We start from the raw sequence: 19,151 nt of genomic DNA, 5'->3' as shown, positions 1-19,151 counted from the left end.
ATGTTGACAACTCAATTGTTCAAAACAGATAAATAAGGCCCAGTCAACAAAACAAATTATATCTTCTTGAAAACTAGTTTCAGTGGTTTCTTATCCTCATTGAAATATGGTTCTTGTCTGCATGACCTCAGTGGAACAGCAGTGATAGTCCATGAAATTTCTTCAGAAAAAAACCCCTCTTACTACAAAAGGTTAACTGAAAAATGGTGGAAAACCCCCAGAAATAAAATAGGATTTTTGGTTATTGGTATGTTCTGGTGTCTTATCAAAGCAAATCCAAAATGTTAGATGGATCATATGAAGTGTACACTCTCTGAAAATATAAAACTTCTGAAATAAGCTTTGAAAATTAACAGATCCAGGCAACAGAAAAATAGCTTTTAAAGAAGCAGATCTGGTTTAATGTTCCTTGCTACAATTCACTTCCAGCATAATGAAAGTTCTCTTGTGTGGGCTTGGCCCTAAGTGATCATAAAGACTGTGCATGACAGACAACAGGGAAACTCTCAGCTAATGTAGGAGGCCTTTACAAGACTGAGCAGTGGCTGAATTCTCATACCAGACTAGAGAAAATGAGGAAGCTGAACTTAAGTTATCCTGTCCTCTTGTGAGTAGCCATTTCTGACACTTACTAATGCTTATTTGCTGAAGCTTGCATAGCTTCAAAGAGACGTCCACCACAAAGCAGTGCTTGCATTAAATACGCTTCATTATCAAATTCCACATGAGAGTTTTGATTTGAGTTTGTGGCTGGAGACAACAGAGACCTTTCACTAACAGAAGAAACAGACCTTGAAGGACCAGCCAATGTACTGTACTAATCAAATTCTGGTATTTGTGCGTCTTGTGTGGTATAAACTGAGTGATTAGAGATCACGGACCAGCAATGAAAGTTCATCATTCCCTCACTAGAAGGAACTCTGTGGTGGTATTCCTAGGTGGCAAATAACAGTTGTATGCTGATTACACTGTAATTGCATGTGTATTTGCAGGGGTGATAAACATGTGAGGCACTTACATACATGTACCCGCTCAATTTACTAGAAGTGGCATAGCAATGACTTCTTATATTTGAAACTGAAAAAGTGCTAAATAATAATCATGGCATAGACAGTATTGCATAGCCACAGGGGTTTGGAACAGAGCTGGAAGGAATGTGGAAAAAAGACCAGGCCAGTCATAACCTACTGACCTGCCATGTATTTTGTAGTAACAGAGCAATGGTTGTGACAGAGTGACAGTTACAGAGACAGTCCTGTGTGTGAAGACATTTCTTGTGATCTTGAGTAGTGAGAGTTTTTCTTCCTAAATCATTATTTGCAATAGAAAGCTGTACTCTTCTATTTATTTATTTTTTTTTTTTGTAAGACTTAAAATTCCTGTCAGTGGTAGTCTCTGAAAAGAGCATAAGTTGTGGAAAGCTTGTGCTGGGATCATGTGTGTGGAGTGACCCAATCTCTGCAGGCAGTGCAGCACTGTGGGTGTCTTGCTGTGCTGCTAGTCCATCTGTGAGAGTGCTGTTAGTTTGGTATCTCAGCGGCTTGCAGGAGGAAAGAGCGAACAAAGGCTGTGGGGGAAGCAAACAGCTCTGAGTTGAATCCTTTCTGAAACCTAGCTGGTTTTCTCTGCAGAATCACAGTTGTGAAAGTAGGTCTGTTGCCTGGCAAGCTTGTACTGTACAAGGCATGAATTAATATATGAGTGCTCAGTGAAGAACCTGGAGAACTGAGTGACATTTGCAACAACACTCAGCACTCCTGTGTCCTGCAGCCCTCGCTGTGGGCTCCAGCATGCTCAGCTCCTGTGATTGTTACAGTAGCCTTAAAATAGAGACCGAGGCCATACCTGTGAAAAACCTACAAGTCTAAACCAGCTACACAGGCCAAAATTCTGCTGTTGATGAGACTGTGACAGCAAATTTAGGCAGGGAAAGTAGAATCTTTTATATTGAAGGAAGAGCACAGTTTTGCCATGGACTTAGATAAAATGTGCAGAACTGTCATTTTGCACTGGAATGCATTTCAACTCCTGTGTTGAGATCCCAGTAAAAGGCAGTCTGAAAGTGGTGCAGTGGGACTATTGGTAGAAATTGCTGCCTGACATTGTTATTTCTCCTTGAGTCTCATTTTGGTTGTCAAAGGTTTTAAGTGCAATGAAAACATTAATAGTAAACATAATGGGGATAAGAATGTGCCTTTGTAGCAGCTTCCTATGAGCTCCAGGCTGTAGGAATAGGCCTGGAAAAGGAGGGAGACCCAGAGTAACAACAAAAAAAACCCCAACTTGTTACAAGTTTTGTTTTCTTTTGTTACTTTGTTACAAGCAGGTACAATTACAATTAAAATTACATTTTTTTTCCTTCCTTTAAAGCAAAACATAAGACAGGTTGTGCTACAACCTCTGCCTTTTTTGGGTTTGGGTTTTTTATCAGCAGATATAAAGATCTGAGAGCAACCTATGGCATAAGGGTATCTGAAGATGTTCTGTCTTCACTTTAATACTTGTAATAAGGTGAGCATGTGATTTCTAGGCCCCTGCATGGAGTTACCTCATGGGGGGGATCTTGCTTGTGTTTTCAACCTCTTGCTGGGTTGCTCAGCCATCCAAAGCTTTGCACCCAAAAAGCCTTGCTCATACTTATTTTAAGGTTTTCTGTCTGATTTAAAACATCCAGCAGCTTTTTTTAGGATAGTAAGAACTTGCTTCATTCTTCCTAATAGGCACAGGTACTCCAAAATGAAAGCTTTTACTGTCCTTCCACACTATGCTTATGTGCTGCAATAGGTAGTCTGCAGCCCTTGTAATGATCATCTGCCATGGCGCTGGGTTATCAGGTGTGTGTGGGAAGTAATAAAAATAAACACACTGGGGTTTTGTGCACCATCAGCTGAACTCCTAGGCAGATAGTTTGAAAATTGGATTAGCAAGAGCAATCTTCCAGCTTCTAAAATTACTTACGCTGTTATATCAAGTAGATATAAACAAGTAAAATAAAATATTTTATTAGCTTTTTGTGCTGTCTCTGCAGCAAGAAATGATAGGGTTTTAATTTCTGATGCTGATAAAGTCTTTCAAGAGGTTACTTTAATGCAGCTGTAAATCAAAGGTTACTTTTCAGATTGCCTATGTAAACTATATAATAATTAAGATGTGAAACTTTGCTTCTCTAAGGTTAAGTCTCTTGGTAGTTGATTTCTTTTCATCTTAACATAATAGTGCACCTTTCTGTCATCTCTAGAGGCATACTGGATAGAAAATAACCGTCCACCCGGTTAGTGTTCAATAAGCTGAGAGAAGCTGAGGTGGAGGGACAAACTGAACTTAAATCACAGGATTTTATTGATAAAACAGTATTCATCAATAGTATAGCATGGCTTTGCTATGTTAAACATTAAAAAAAGGGCATGTTCTCCCCCCATCTGATTAAAGAAAAAAAAAAAAAGAAAAAGTCCCACAACATGCTATTATGCTTCTACAGGTGAAGCTGCAAAAAGTGCAGGTATGGACCTGTAAGAAATGTGAATGAATCAACTATACTCTTGTAGTACCATAAACACCTTAAATTACTTAATAATCAGTTTAATTTAAAAGAGAGCTCTCTACTTTTAAACAGTTGCAGCTCTACTGAATACTTTTCAGGCTGCCTTAGGAGCAGGTGGTGACATAGGAGGTCACTGGTACCCAGGACATGCTCCTTGCGCCATGTTTGTGTGAATTCAGACACTTGCTGGAGCTGCTTGTATGCCTGCGAGAATGAACATATGTATATAGACAAGAAGTTTGCAGACACCGTGCGAGTATGGGAAATGCTATTGTCCTGCATCTGCTATCCATCATCTTTTGCCTCCAGTCCCCGTTTCAGCTACTGAACATTTCCCAGAAGGACTTCCTCAAGTTTGCCCAGCTTAATGTAATCATTCCCTTCTGTTTTCAGTAACTTAGTACTTATTTTCTTCTCTCCTGTTCTGCCTTCACTCAGCCGACCCAGGCTATTGCTTTCTGCATCTGCTTTTTGCATTGCTTTACCTACAGGAATGTAACGAGTGACAGGCTGTGGGCCACAGCTGCAGCCAGCCCTGTCTTCTGTTGCTCTCATTTTCCTTTGGTACTGGTATGAGCAATGTTTGATTGTTGCTTGAGTGATGCTCCTATGCAGCATCTCTTCCCCTTGAGTGATTAGCATCTTATTTTTAGAGTTGAACTGAACTTCCTTTCTCTTCTAGTCTGAAGTAACAGACACTGAGTCTGAATTGTGCCAACCACTGGCTTTGTCTTCCATTATTTATCTGTTAAATCTTTTCTAGACCATCTTTTTGGCTGGGGAACGAGACATTGAAAGTGCCTGTCGCACTCTTTGCCTTGAATAGAAGACGACTGTGTGATCGCCTGAGACTGAATAAGGATGTTGAGAAGAATTCAGTTGTTCTGCTACAGGGTGGAGAAGAAACCCAGAGATACTGTACTGATACTGGTATTGTGTTTCGCCAGGTAAGAGCTGAATTAGAACTTCAAATAAAATTAAGAATCTTTCTTCAACTGCATGAATTTTTAAACAATTTTTAATTATTTTCTTTTTGTCTCTCATGCACTTTGCCTTGTTTCACTTAAAGAAATTGTCTTTTTTATTACATTGCCTGTTCAACTTAGTTACTCTGTCTTTCAGTGCTTTGATATGTAGGCTCAAACCTGTTCAAGGCCCTACTGCCTATCAGTGTTTAGTGTCGTGTTAAAGACAGCAATGGCGTATTTCTTAGGTTTTTTAGTCTTGTCTGTGAGCCAAAAATAATCTTCTTTCTGTAGTGAAACATGTTACAGTGGAGCTAAACTGAATTAATTCATAGAAAAGCATATTTCAAGTTTTTATAAATAGTATATTCCACAAAACTGGATGTATCTTAGAATTTACAACTTGTGTCTTCTCAAATTAGACTCTTCCTTAAGTACCCATGTGTTCTGTCACACACAGGACTCAATAACTTGTTAATGTCATGCCAAATGCATTCATAGTCTTCAGGGAAGCTGGTGTAGCAGAACTCTAATTATGCATACCACGTACTTTGCATGGCTGCTACACTACTTTGTTTTGTGAATTTCAGTGAGCTGTTGTATGTTATGAAGAAACAAACCCAACAAATTTTAATCTAGATAGCATATATCTTAATGTTAAAACTGGTCTGTTTTTAGAGGAGATCATGAGGATGATCATGAGGAGATCAGGGTATCATAGCATATGTCTGTCCTTACCAAAATTAATCTCTGTATTGTGTTTTGTTGTTTGCTTGCTTGCTCTTAAAATAGCTCTTGTGTCTAGTCCAGGCTCCTGTTCTCTGGGGAGGTGGGGTCTTTGCTTCAGCACTTGACATCACAACCCAATGACTGTGCACTCTGCTTTTGCCTTGTTGCTTGTGGTGTTTCTTCCTGATCCTACATTCCCTAATTCTACATTGAAAGGATGTATTTTATGGTGTGCTGTATGTTTATTGCACTGAGTTGGCCTTTTAATTTCTTACAGTAGCTTATTAATCTCAGATTCTTTCTAGTTGCCAACCAAAGGATTTGTAGTATTGTAATATTGTGATTGTTATTTCACTGTGAAAAGCTTTAGACCTAAACCACTTTCCCCTCTTCAAAAGCAAGAGAGATCTCTCAGATACATGGAAGTACGAATTAGTATGTACTGTAGTGTATTTTTAGAGCTGGTAGAAGCGAGGGTTTTCTTCTAAGAATATATTTTGTGTTAACTTAGGAATCTTACTTTCACTGGACTTTTGGAGTAACTGAAGCAGGCTGCTTTGGAGCAGTAGATGTTGATACTGGAAGATCCATGCTTTTTATTCCACAACTCCCTGAAAGCTATGCCGTTTGGATGGGAAAGTAAGACATACCTTTTAACTGTGTTCCAATATATCTGAATACTTCATGTAATGTAACGGTAGAGCTGGAATTCTATCTCATTTTAATCAGATTCCACCAAATCCTTTAGTGTGAATTATAGTGATATATAGTGAATTATAGTACATAATACAGTGGTACAAAAGGTAATCATTTTGTATTGATCGTATGGTGTCAAATGGTTCACCGTCATTTGGTGGAGAATACCTTTAGAATTGAGATCCATGGATCTCATGCTATTCATGAAAGGAAGTACAAGTCTTGTGTTAAGACCAAACAAGTTAAATAGAAAGGCAGGCTTTTTCAAGTTGCTTTACCAGTTTGCAGTTACTTTGGCTAATGAAGGTTTTTGAATGGCAGAAGGTAGTTTAGCCTCTTCAATACTTTTTTAGATGTGAACTGATGAAGTAGTGAATGTGATTTTAATACTTTTTTGTGAGTATGCCATAACCATCTCTCTATCCACATTGGTAGTAAATATTGTTCAGTACCATAAAAGTGGAAGAATTGGTTTATTTATGTGTTCATTTCTTTTCTCTGTCTTAATTGTATTTATGCCCTGTAACAAAGTGTAATCTTTTTTATTGTCTACATTGTCTCAGAACATTGGATTACTTCTAATTTAATATTTTGAGCTCAGGTTGCCTCGCTTCTAATTGAAGCTATCACTTATATTTTAATGCTAATTTTGGGAAAAAGAAAACAATCACAACCAATCCCATATGCTGAACTGTGCCAGACCATATGGTAGGGCATGGCTGCTGTCTTCTCAGAGAGTTTATATGACTATCACTGTCTTAGACCTGCCTGGGAACTGAAATTGTTTGTGATAGCATAAAAATGTGAATACTGCTGTCTGAAATACTTCAGCTGAGAGCTGCACCTGCCTGGGAGGGTAGGTTGTGTTTAACCCCCACATGTTCTCTCTAAAGTCTGTTCCCTAGTGGTGCTTGTTCCCATTTATAGGCAAAGCTTTTCCCTCCCCCTAAGTTCTCTTCTGTTAGTTTAAACTAGTTCTTTCATACCTACATTGATTGTGCCTAATCTGAAAAAGCTTAAAAATATTACTGAAATTCCGCTGTCTTATTTTGCATTTTTAAACAAAATGTTGTGTTTATAAATGGTAGCCTTTTTGATTTGTTTGTGCAGCACTCATTAGTGGTCCATTTAAAGACTTCCAACTCTGGCAAAGAGTTTATTGTTGTGTCTTCTTATAGAGTATAGCAAGTTGTCTTTATCACAGCATCCTTGTTTTCTAAATTCTCCTCCTTCCCCTTCCTGAGTTTCTGTGTTTGAATCTTTGTTTTCTCTTCTGTCAGCCGTGGTCATGTACTTTTTCTGCTTGTCAGAAGGAGGACGAATGAACAACTCATTTGTGAGTCAGTAGCAGTTCTGCTTCATAGGATGGTTGGCAGGGGGTACTGTGCACAGCTAGGGATTGTGTTCCTTCCCAGAAGACTCAGTTTTAAGTCAAAATTAAAACTGAAGGAAAAACACAAATAAGATACTTCCATCAGCTGTTGTTCATCTACTGTATTTTGCATTGGAAGTGCTTGTTTCTGTGCGTGTGGAAGGCACTACCTGCCTGCTGAAGAAGCATTCATTTAGCATCAATGAAGCACAAATCAATACAATTCCTAGTACAGTATTTGCGAGGTTGGTATTTTGCAGAGGTCTACAGCTGGTCTTCTAGTTCATAGCACAGGGTGCAGTTGCTTTGCCTAATGTTTATATTGCTTGCTATTCAAGACAGATGTGGGAATCTGCTATGTGACTATAGGCAGAAATGCATAGATTTTCTTTAAATGAATGCAGAAGGCTTTTTGCTACTATGTTACTGCTACTGTATTACTAAATGTATTGTTTGATGTGTTTCCACTTTTGAAGGACACTTATTTGAGTTGTTTTCAAAAAGTAGCTTAGGAATGTGGCAGTCAGAAGAGTTAATTATTTTGCCTTGAAGTAATGTAAAAGTGGGGCTTCTTGGCTTCATTCAAATCATAGTTTTAGTTTGGCCAAAAGCAATGAAGTGTCTGAGAGTGCTTGCTTGGAGATGAGTAGACTATTAGTTTACAAATAACACACACCATGTACACTGTAATTATTTTAGTCTCACTAATAGCGCTTGTTATGAACTGAGGTTCTGCTGAACCAGATGAACTCGCCACCCTTGGCTGTGGTCTGCAAAGAGCCTACAGGGACCCAGCACCACGTACTATTGGTGTTGAAGATGACTATCACATCTTCAGAAGTGTTATTTATCTTGTATGACTTCTTGCTGAATGTGGGTCCTCTAAAGATTTGTAAATAGCTGTAAGGCTACCTTTCAGAAATCCTTAAAGCCAAAATACCCTCTGCAATTTTAAAAGGAAGGTGAGATTTAATTTTAGTCAAAGACTGGAGGCATTCTCAGAAAACCCCACAACCTTTTATGATGGCAATCACAGAATTGTTAGGAGGGTAATTGTAGGACTGGTGGTCCTGCCTAAGTGTTGGGAGGGAATTGCAACAACAGTCGCTCTGTTTTTAAATTGTGAGTGTGGGCATTTCTGAAGATGTTGGTCTAGCCCATTTCTTAGTTGGTGGCTGGGAAAATCTTTTCAACTTACTTTGTCTCTTGATCTGTACCTCTGCTCCCTGCTCCTTCTGTTGATTATAAGGCAGAAACAACGACTCTCACAGGATGGCTTACACTGCCTTCTGCAGTATTTTTCTATTCCTACTTTTGCAGGAAGAGTTTGAGAAATGAATCTGGTAATACAAGATTATAAAGCTTCAGAAACGTAACTGTTGTGAGTGCCTCTCTTTTTTTGGCATGGTCTTACCTAGTGAATTTTGTGGTGCAAAGCTGTTAGCAATCATTTCTATTCCTCGGAAGCATTAAGTTGGTATGAGTACATGTCTTGCACAGAGACTTCAATTTCACTAATTAATGCTGCACCTGCCATTTACCTCCTTAATTATAAATGGCAGAACTAGTCAGTGTGCTGATTAAAGATATTTTATAAAGTAAAACATACTGTACAGCAGCTGCTTTGTGTGGAACGGATGCCAAAATAACTTAATTGCCTTGTCACATAAAGAGTGGTTTTGATGGAAAACAAAAATATTTAACGCTTTCATGCTTTAACTTTAGAAATACATATTAAATGGGACAGAGCAATATTTATGTGCAATTTCCTGTGTTTTCTTTGAAGCCCTGATGGCTGATTAGTAAGTATAACAACATTAATCTTGCATTGCATCCGCTGTAAGTAATGCTTTTTTTTCCATTTATTTGATTGGAAGCTATCTGTATTTGCAAAGTTGAACCTTGGTGTGGCAGTTTGGAGCTGTAATAAAGCGCAATGAAATCCTTTGCAAATGTTAATGTTTTCTCTGTGACCTGATGAGGGAGCTTCTTAAGCATTGTCATGATTTTCTAAGTAGGTTACAACCAAAATTAGCCTTTGGTTTTTGGTGATTAAACTTGACTGACTTCAACAAAGCTGAGAAGTTTTATTGCCTTCAGAAAAGTTGCAGAAGTATGTGATATTTCTAGATGAGTTTTATTGATGTGGTGCATACAGTTCCTCTTCTCCACAGCATACTCTGGAGCTGTGTATTCTGATAGTCTTCAGTTCTGCCGTCTGTACTGATGTGTCATGCCGTCCGCTTGTATTTTTTCTTGTCATTTTTTCTCTAAAATGAAACACATTTAGTGTTTTCTTTTTCCATGTCTATCATTTCTAGTAGTTTGTGCAGTACTGTGTTTTGGCTTTAGTCTGAGAATGGTGTTGATAGCACACTGATGTTTTAGTTGTTGCTCAGTAGTGTTTAAGCTAAATCAAGGGCTTTTCTGTGTCCCATGCTTTGCCAGTGATGAGAGGCATGACCAGGACACCTGACTTGATCTAGCCAAGGGATATTCCATACCACAGCATGTCGTGCCTTGTATAGAAAGTGGGGGGAGTTGCCCAGAAGCCACTGATCTCTGATCTGAGATCAGCTGCATAAGTGGTGAGCAGTTGTATTGCGCATCACTTGTCTCTCTTGAGTTTTATCCCTCTCTTTTTATTTCCTATTATTATTATTATAATCTTTATTATTTTTACTTGATTTCAATTATTAATCTGCTCTTATCTCAGCCCATGGGTTTTGCCTTTGTTCTGATTCTGCTCCCCATCCCACTGGGGTTGAGGGTAGAGGGGTGTGAGTGAGTGGCAGTGTGGTGCTTAGTTGCTGTCTGGAGTTAAACCACAACATGTACCAACTGGTAATTGCAATTTATCTGCAAAGTTTGTTACTATCTGCAAATGCCATCTGTGGATCTTACAAACATATTCATGTCCTGTTTCTGGTTGTGAATAGCATCAGAACTAATTTCAGTCTTTGCAGTACCCCACTAATCAAGACTTCAGTCTGTTGCTGTTTATCACTAACTTCTGAGAACATCAGTCTAAATGGATACAGCAGTTTTCGGTGTGGTGGTTGGAGGGTTTCCCAGCCCTTGAAAAGCTCATCTTTTTATCTCTTTATTTATTTTTAGTTTCTGCTTCAGGCTTTTCACTTTTTTATTATGACTAGTAACTGGGTTTCAGGTCACATTGTAGTGTTCCTGTCCAGGCAAATTTCAGTTGATTTTGAAGAGTAACAGTCTTGAAAGAGATTTTTATCAAATGTTTTACTATTATTCAGCTAGTACGTCGGTTACTTCACCCTTCATCCTGTCCTTCTGAAGCTGTACAATAAAGCTGGTTGCTTTTGATTGACTAGTCTTACTTGTCTAGTTGTCTATACTACTTATTTTCCATGATTCCAGTTCTCTGTAGTACAGTGATTTCTATTTCTGTCTCCCATTCATTTATTACCTAATTTCTCTATGGATAAAAATTACTTTTACAGAATAATTAGTGTTTGGATTGCTCTTTCCACTTTACACATTGTTGGTTTTCTCTAAACAGTGCTGCTTGAATGCTCCCGACTTCTCAAATGATTAGTCATTTGTCTTAGTTTAGTCATTGTCTCAGTATTCTAACTGTGCATGAGCTTTACTGCTCCAGGATGAATGTGTATTGTTTCTACGAGTTTTACTTCAGTAATTATTTTTGTAAATCTTTGCTTTCCACCTGCTTAGGTTTCCTTGTATTTCTGGTTGAGGAATGTTTTAAACAATAATAGTAATTTATATCAGTCCATTGATTTGCAGTCTGACAGCATACACCTTTAACTGGATGCACAAGTTGATGATTTGCTAAGTGTGAAAGTGCTTCTGTTTCCTCTCGTTTTTGATTTGGGTGTACTGAGAAATGGAACCAGCACTAAGTAAATCTGCTTGACAGTGCTGCATTAGAGGTTTTTTAACATCTTGATGCGGCTTCAAACCACAGCATGAGAAAGTTTAAGTCTTGCCTGTGCATGTCTGATTCCTGTGGTATGTCAGGGAATGGTGATAACCCCCACCAGGCGTTTCTTATTTTATACTTTGTTTAATGTGCTAGCAGGAACATCAAGTTCAGTGCTATAAACTCCAAATAACATTTTGATTTACCAGAGAATCCAAGTTTTCTTTTGATCAGGTGTGCCACATGCTTTTCCTCCAAGGACTCAACTGCTGCTGGTAGGAAGGTAAGCTGCAGCAAAAGAAATGCCCACAGGGATTTTCCAGCAGTACTCCAACAAGGTTCTGCACCTGTACACTGCCTTCTGCTGTGCAGCTGTCTGATTTGAGTGCAGAGCTCTCAGCTTCTTGTCACCCTGGATTTGAGAAGGTACTTCAGTGAGAAAACTCCCAAGTGAAATACCTACAGTGGTGCCTCTCTCCTTGCACTTCCAGAATTCCATGTTTTCAGCTCTTGATGTTAACCGTTTACTTTAGGTTTTTTATTCCCAGTGGCCTGTGCTGTGTCTGTATGCTCAGGAAGGACTCTATGGGTGTTTTTTCTGTTGAGAAACATACAGAGAGGGAAAAACAACGCCAGTTGTTTGGTTAAAATAGGATAGGGAAAAGTGCAATCAATATTAATGCTTCTTGAAAGCTAAATGTGAGGGAAAACTGGGCAGATTGCATTTTACTTGCTGTGCACCCCTTTGCATGTGTACCTGCTAGAACTCTCGGTGTCAGAATGTGGCCTCAACCCAAGTCCTGGAGCATGCCAGATACTTCTTGTGTTACAGAGCAAAGTGCCATGGTGGATCCAGCACTGTTTGCATGGGTAGGTTATGCCTTTTCTTTCTGCCCAGTGTGTTGTTGTGGCAATTAATTTCTTTATTGTTTAGTTTTCTTTACAAGTTGTAAGATAGGACTATTACCATCCTCTTTCTAAAGCTTGACAGGCTGTCTTAATGCTTCTGTAAACAACAGTATAGCTCTCTTTGATGCTATTACCAATTAATATGGAAGGTGCTGCACACATTCCAGAGCTTGCTGTAGTACTTTTATGTGTGGGACATAAAGTATTGCTTGTTTTCCCCCAGTACAGGCATTTTTTCAAAGTAAAACCAGAACATCTGCTATTGACAGATTCAATATGTAACTTTTTCAGTTAGGAAGCGCGAATTGAGACCACTGTTTGAGTGTTATATAGTGACCTAGAAATTATACTTACCCTTTTAATCATTGTAATTCATCTTGTGCCCTTTTTTGGGGAGGAAAGCTGTCTAATGAGCATTTGTCAGTAGTCTTACACTACAAGAAATCTTTCAGGGATTTCAGTGTATAAGTGTTTCCTTTGTTACAGTTTTTTTCTGTAGTTTTATAGAGCGCTTCTCTCCAAGGATAAGTTTATTTGCAAAGCGAAATAAAGCAAAGGTTACCAATAGCAAGTGTTCTGTGATTTTGGGTAGCTCTTGGTAGTATCTCTTCAATGTCTAATTGAGGCACTGCCTCTTGTGGTAGAATCTATAGAAAGCCTAAAGATCTTTTCATCTTTTGGGAATGCCTGTGGTGGGAATAGCTGAGCAGGAGCAGTGAGACTGTATGTTTGAAGTAGTTGAAATGGTAGTTCAGAGCTTGTCTTTTATTAGGAAGAACTGTGAGAGTCTTCTCAATACATTATTTCTGATTTCATAAGTCCAGTAGTCTGTATGTTGTTCATAGTTATTCTGCTTCTGTATAGCCTGCGTGTAGAGGCACTGGGAAGTCTGGTATGATATACCTAGCATCCTGTGTCCAGCATAATGCACGTGGACTCTACTGTTCAACCCTCTGCTAAATGCAGCTTCAGTTACAGCCCTGGTTACCTTTTCAAGTCATATTAGCTTGAGTCTTAATCTTCAGTTAATTTTCTTTTAAATTCTGTTATTTTCTCTAATTCCATCTTGCTCTGAACTGAGAAAAGGAGCATGGAGTCTGAATTTCTGTCTATGCAGGTATTTCTGTCCTTCAAAGGATAAACCAGGAATCTATGCAAATGTGGAAAGAGTGGTGTTTAAAAAACATTGCTGGAGGCTGCCTGTGAGACCATTAGAATTGTTTTATTTTAAGTCTAACTTGGTGCTTTTTAATCTTCTTATTTGAGATAGTGAAATTCCTTTTGGGTATATAAGGGATTGCATTTTTTTGGACAAAGTCAGGAACATCTGCGGGTATCTTGTAAAGCCTCCTGTGTTGTTCTTCCTACCAGTTCTCGACACCTTCTTGTTTGCTTAATGCTTTGCCATCTGTTAACTTGATGATATTGTAATGAGAAGAGAGTTTATTGGTGAATCTCTGACAGCATTAAAGCACAGCTTTAGTATCCCCTTTTCTTCCTTCAGCTCTGTGTGCTTTGCTGACATATTTCTATTCTTCTGCTTTAATTTTTGCCAACGTTCTTATTCTTTGTATACAGTCTCACTGAAACTTTTACTCTGCTTTAAGCAAGTCCTGAGAAATTACTTGTTGACTGTGTAGAACTTCAGTTGCTGAAGACTATGCTTGTTCAGTTTAATCCTTGTATGTGTGTTTCCCCTCATACAAGTGAGGATAAATGTGAAATGTGAGAGCAGATTCTCTTGCAAGGCATGCTAGGGCACATGAAAAACAACAAGGTGCTTGGTGACAGCCAGCAGGGCTTTACTAGGGGAAAATCCTGCCTGACCAATTTGGCGGCCTTCTATGATGGGGCTACAAAAGTGATGGACAGGGGTGGAGCAGTTGACGTCATCTACCTGGACTTGTGCAAAGCGTTCGACACTGTCCCACATGACATCCTTGTCTCTAAATTGGAGTGTCATCAATTTGATAGGTGGACCACTTGGTGGATAAAGAACTGGCTGGATGGTCGCACTCAAAGGGTTGTGGTCAATGGTTCAGTGTCCAGCTGGAGACCAGTAGCGAGTGGTGTCCCTCAGGGATCGGTGCTGGGACCAGTCTTGTTTAATATCTTTGTTGCTGACATGGACAATGGAATTGAGTGTGCCCTCAGCAAGTCTGCTGATGACACCAAGCTGTGTGGTTCTGTTGATATGCTGGAGGGAAGGAATGCCATCCAGAGGGACCTTGACACACTTCTGAGGTGTGCTGGTGCCAACCTCATGAAGTTTAACCATGCCAAGTGCAAGGTCCTACACCTGGGTGGGAGCAATCCCAGGCACAGCTACAGGTTGGGCAAAAAGGAAATTCAGAGCAGCCCTGCAGAGAAGGACTTGGGGGGTGTTAGTCAATGAGAAAATGAACATGAGCTGGCTTCAGTGTGCACTTACAGCCCAGAAAGCCAACTGACTGCATCAAAAGGAGCATGACCAGCAGGTCAAAGGAGGTGATTCCTGCCCCTCTACTCTGCTCTCGTGAGACCTCACTTGGAGTATTGTGTGCAGTTCTGGTGTCCTCAACATAAAAAGGACATGGAACTGTTAGAACAAGTCCAGAGGAGGGCCACGAAGATGATCAGGGAACTGGAGCACCTCCCATATGAAGACAGGCTGAGAAAGTTGGGTCTGTTCAGCCTGGAGAAGAGAAGGCTGCATGGAGACCTCATAGCAGCCTTCCAGTATCTGACGGGAGCCTACAGGGGTGCTGGGGATGGATTCTTCATTAGTGACTGTAGTGATAGGACAAGGGGTAACGGGTTGAAACTTAAACAGCAGAGGTTTAGACTGGATATAAGGAAGAAATTCTTTACTGTGAAGGTGGTGAGGTACTGGGATGGGTTGCCCAGGGAGGTAGTGAATGCTCCATCCCTGGCAGTGTTCAAGACCAGGTTGGATGAAGCCTTGGGTGATATGGTTTAGTGTGAGGTGTCCCTGCCCATGGCAGGAGGGTTGGAACTAGATGATCTTGAGGTCCTTTCCAATCCTAACTATTTTATGATGCTATGATTCTCTGATGTAACTCAGTCAGGGATTTGCTGGCAGGAAATATGGGCTTACTGCGGTGCCAAGTTCAGGCACTATGTTCAGGCTAATGTAGGCATTTACTTTGCTTAGTAGAGACTACTTGCTCAAAACAAAGTGAATTTTCCATAAAGCGGTGTTTTATGTCTGTTCCTCTGAATGTGAAAGGGTGGAATGGAGGAAGCAATACTGCTACATCCATGTAAAGCAGGAAGCTTTAATGTGTAGTTCGCTATGTTTCAGTGTTCTGTCTTGCTGCATGAAGAATTTACCTCTTCTGATTTTGTGCTATGATCTTGGATAGTTTTTCACGCACTTTACGCGATAATACTCTTAGGACCTTTTAAGAGAGCACTGTACCCTGAACATTATTGTGCAGAAACCTTTTTGCTTTAGATTTTGTCATGGTTTGTGTCTTTGATATTTGCCTGTTTGTTTCAACTTTGTTAATTCTTGGCTTTAGTTACTGCTTCTATGAACATCACTTTCTGGTAACTGTCAGGAGCTGTGGATCTGGAAGATAGTTAGTGCACAAGACTTGTGCGTCTGTATTTTATTTGCAGGATATAGTTTTTAGTGTGGCATGTCTTGCTTTCTGTCAGTACTTGCTGTCTTCCTCCATGACATATGAATAAGAGATCATCAAAATGGTTGTTGACGTTCATTTAGAGGTTCCTACTAATACTTAAAAAAATACATTAATGCTGTTGTTTTTGCCGAAAGTCAGATTCAGTGCTTAGGAATTGCAGGTGATTCTCATTATTTGTCCCTGATGTCTATTCACTGATAGCATTTGTGATCAGAGTACCTGTTTTAATGCCTGTGCTGTGTTACTAACTTAGCATTTCCTTTTGCTGGAGAATGGTTACCTCACATCAGAGCTTATGTTACTCACACCTGTTTCTTTCTTTTATATGTTTTGAAATTAGTCCTAACTAGTATTTCTAGAATTTTTATAATGAACTTACCATTAAGAGTATTTTCTTCCAACAGGAATAGTTTTGCATTCTAGGCTATGCAGTAAAACATGTAATCTTGAATGACAAACTCCAGTTGAAATCCTGAAGGAAAGCTAAATTGGACTATTTAAGGAAAACTGAATTTCATTTTAAAGCTGATCTACTCTAAAAGCTAAAAACTGAATATCTGTCCTAGAAGCATTAAGAAATGCAAGTACAAAGCAACCAGCAGGAATAAGTTGTTACATATATTAAAGATTGCCTGGAAGAATGTTTAGATGCAAATGAAAACATATACCTGTGTGTGTATATCAGCAATTAGGTTGCAAACATATTAGCAGTTGGTGTTTCTTTCAGGAATAGCTATCAACTCTTATAAATTCTGTTCACAGTTTTTCTTTGGCACTTGTGATTTAGATCCATCTCATTTGTACCCCTCTTCTGAATGCAGTTCTGAAAACTAGAACACTCTTTTATCGTGTTGGTATTATGAGGCTATTGCTCCAGAGTCCTTCAGAATACAAAGAAATGTTGCTTAATGGAATTCTTACAGTAGTGTCAAATTTGTACAAATCTCGTAAGGTTTGCTGTTATGAATTTTTGTGCAATGTAATGAACAACAGGTTTAAAATGATTTTAGACAATGAAACCAAGTTTTTATTGGGTTTCAAGTGGAAACACAGCATGGTTAATAAAATATTGGAAAGAAACTGAGGTTGTCCAACCATATAAAAGCTTAAAAATAGTGGTTTTTTTGTGTACTTACAAGTAGGCTATCAGAGCTGTTCATCTTACTGATGGATAAACAGAGGAGTCAATATTACATTCATGTTAGAAGGATTGACCCTTAAGTGAAGCCAGTCGTAATACTGTGGTCTGTCAAAATTATTGCTGATGTGATGAGGTTATGTGTCCTGGGTTCAGCAGTACCAGTTATTTTTTCTTCTTCTTAGTAGCTGGTGCAGTGCTGTGTTTTTGACTTTCAGCCTGAGAACAGCGCTGATAACACCAATATTATAGTTACTGCTCAAATGTTTAGTCTGACCAAGGACTTTCTGAGCCTCATGCTTTGCCAGGGAGGAAAGGAGGCCAGGAAGGGGGTCTGATGGGACACCTGACCCAAAATAGCTGAAGAGGTATTCCATACTACAGCATGTTCTGCCCAGGATGTAACTGAGAGTTACCCAGAAGGGCTAGTTCACTGCTGGGTAGGGCTAGGTATCAGTCAGTGAGGTGTTGTATTCTCTTCCCTTGTTATTTCCCTTATCATTATTATTATTGGTGGTAGCAGTAGTGGTTTATGTTATACCTGAGTTACTGGACTGTTCTTATCTCAACCAGTGGGAGTTACATTCTTTCAGTTCTCCTTCCCATCCCTCCGGAGCGGGGGTAAAAAAAGTGGGAGGGAGTAGACTGCGTGGTCCTAATTTACAGCCTGGGCTTAGACCACAACATTATGATTTGGTGAAGCATCTTGTTTTTTAAAAATGCTATCATGTACCATTTTAAATTTAGTTAAACCAAATGGAAAATTTCAGAATAAATTTGGAAGATTTCGGTAAGCTGATCAACTGACTGGGATTCCTGGTTACCAGTTTTTAATACTACACTCCCTTATTCTTTTGCTGGTGGTTTTCCTGTTTGATCGATATGTAAGAGAAATAAGGTACAGCTAACTTGGTGTCTTATTTTACTGTCTGCCTTAATGTTTCATACTGTACTTTTGTAGTAAAAGTACTGCTGCAGCTCCTCCTCCTCTTTTTCCCTTTGCTACCTCAGTAGAATTTTGTTTATAATAAAGTTGTCACTAGCAGTGATTGAAAGCTGGATCTTCAATATTTGGTGCTTTAATAAAACCTTAGCTGTTAAAATGAGACAGCACATCTGAATTCAGATCTTTGCTTTAAAATGTAGCTTCACATCTCTCTTTAAAATGTAGCTTCACATCTTTACACTGTCTTCAGTATTTCCCAGTTGCTATGAAGACCTTGAGAGTAAGAAACGAAGTAGGTGAACTAGATCACTTAAGGAAAATGGAAGAGGAAAGAGTTATGTAGGAAGCATCAGCAGAATGTTAACAGCTTTAATGTTTAACCCCAAATAACTCAAGCTTTTTCAGTGGACTGGAAATTGTGATGTGTTCTAAGTGGTGAACTAGAGACGTTCTCTTGGTTAAGGGATCCTTTGGTGGAAAAAATGAGGACTGTATTGTAAATAAATAGAAGTTCTGAACTCTCCTGTCTTCTCTTTAATGACCATAAACTATGAGGTGTCAGATTTTTGCCCAGCCTCTTGAGCATATATACTTGGGCATGATACTGTTGACATTTCTTACAAACCCTGGTATTTGCTTGACTGGAATATAAAATTATAGGGGAAGGATATTGAGCTGTTTAGGACGGTAGTGCATTATTCTCTTTAGGTTTTTGCTAATATATGTTGCCAGGGAATCTAAAGTTTTTGCACATCCACCCCAAAACCTGCAAAAATGATGTCATTGTTTCTGTTCACATCTGTTTACAAAAGGGGTTTTGGTTTTTTCTTGATAGGTAAGGAGAGACATGATGCAGTAATATCTGGGATCATATCTTCTACTTGGGTAATCCTTCTAATTAATTTATGACTTGCACTGGGTTTTTTTGTGTGTAGTCTCTGCAGTGATTAATCAGAATTTTGAAACTGGCAGCCCATAGCAGCATTACAAAAGACAAAGCCAAAATTACAAAAAATTGTAACCAATTAACTTATCCTACCTGCCTGAGAGTTATTTGTAAGGAAAAGCACTCCTTATCTCTGTGAAGTATCAGATGTACTTGAAATTAGTATAACTGAATATAATTTTCATGATGCCAGTGAGTGTGAAAGGTACCATTCGTGTGTCAGTGATGGTCAGTGCTAGACCTCAGCCTGTTTTACATTTAAATTACGTAAAAATTAATACTGAGCCCCACATCTGCTAAGGAGCTCTGCACTGGGACTCTTTTATGGTACCTATGGTGTTGGCAC

The 19,151-nt window shown here is 39.1% G+C and overlaps 1 protein-coding gene across 2 annotated transcripts in view; it reads left to right on the top strand.

Annotated features, from left to right (window-relative positions):
* Window positions 1-19,151, top strand: part of PEPD (peptidase D) — a 145,985-nt gene that overhangs the window by 906 nt on the left and 125,928 nt on the right. For both annotated transcript variants that reach the window (XM_031051961.2, XM_031051960.2), the window contains exons 2-3: window positions 4,305-4,488; window positions 5,747-5,874. In XM_031051961.2, the coding sequence (XP_030907821.1) occupies window positions 4,305-4,488; window positions 5,747-5,874 (312 nt within the window). The remainder of the gene's footprint in view (window positions 1-4,304; window positions 4,489-5,746; window positions 5,875-19,151) is intronic.

The sequence above is a fragment of the Melopsittacus undulatus genome, chromosome Z, assembly GCF_012275295.1.
Source record: "Melopsittacus undulatus isolate bMelUnd1 chromosome Z, bMelUnd1.mat.Z, whole genome shotgun sequence".
Lineage (NCBI taxonomy): Eukaryota > Metazoa > Chordata > Aves > Psittaciformes > Psittaculidae > Melopsittacus > Melopsittacus undulatus.
This window is presented reverse-complemented; position numbering and strand designations above follow the sequence as displayed.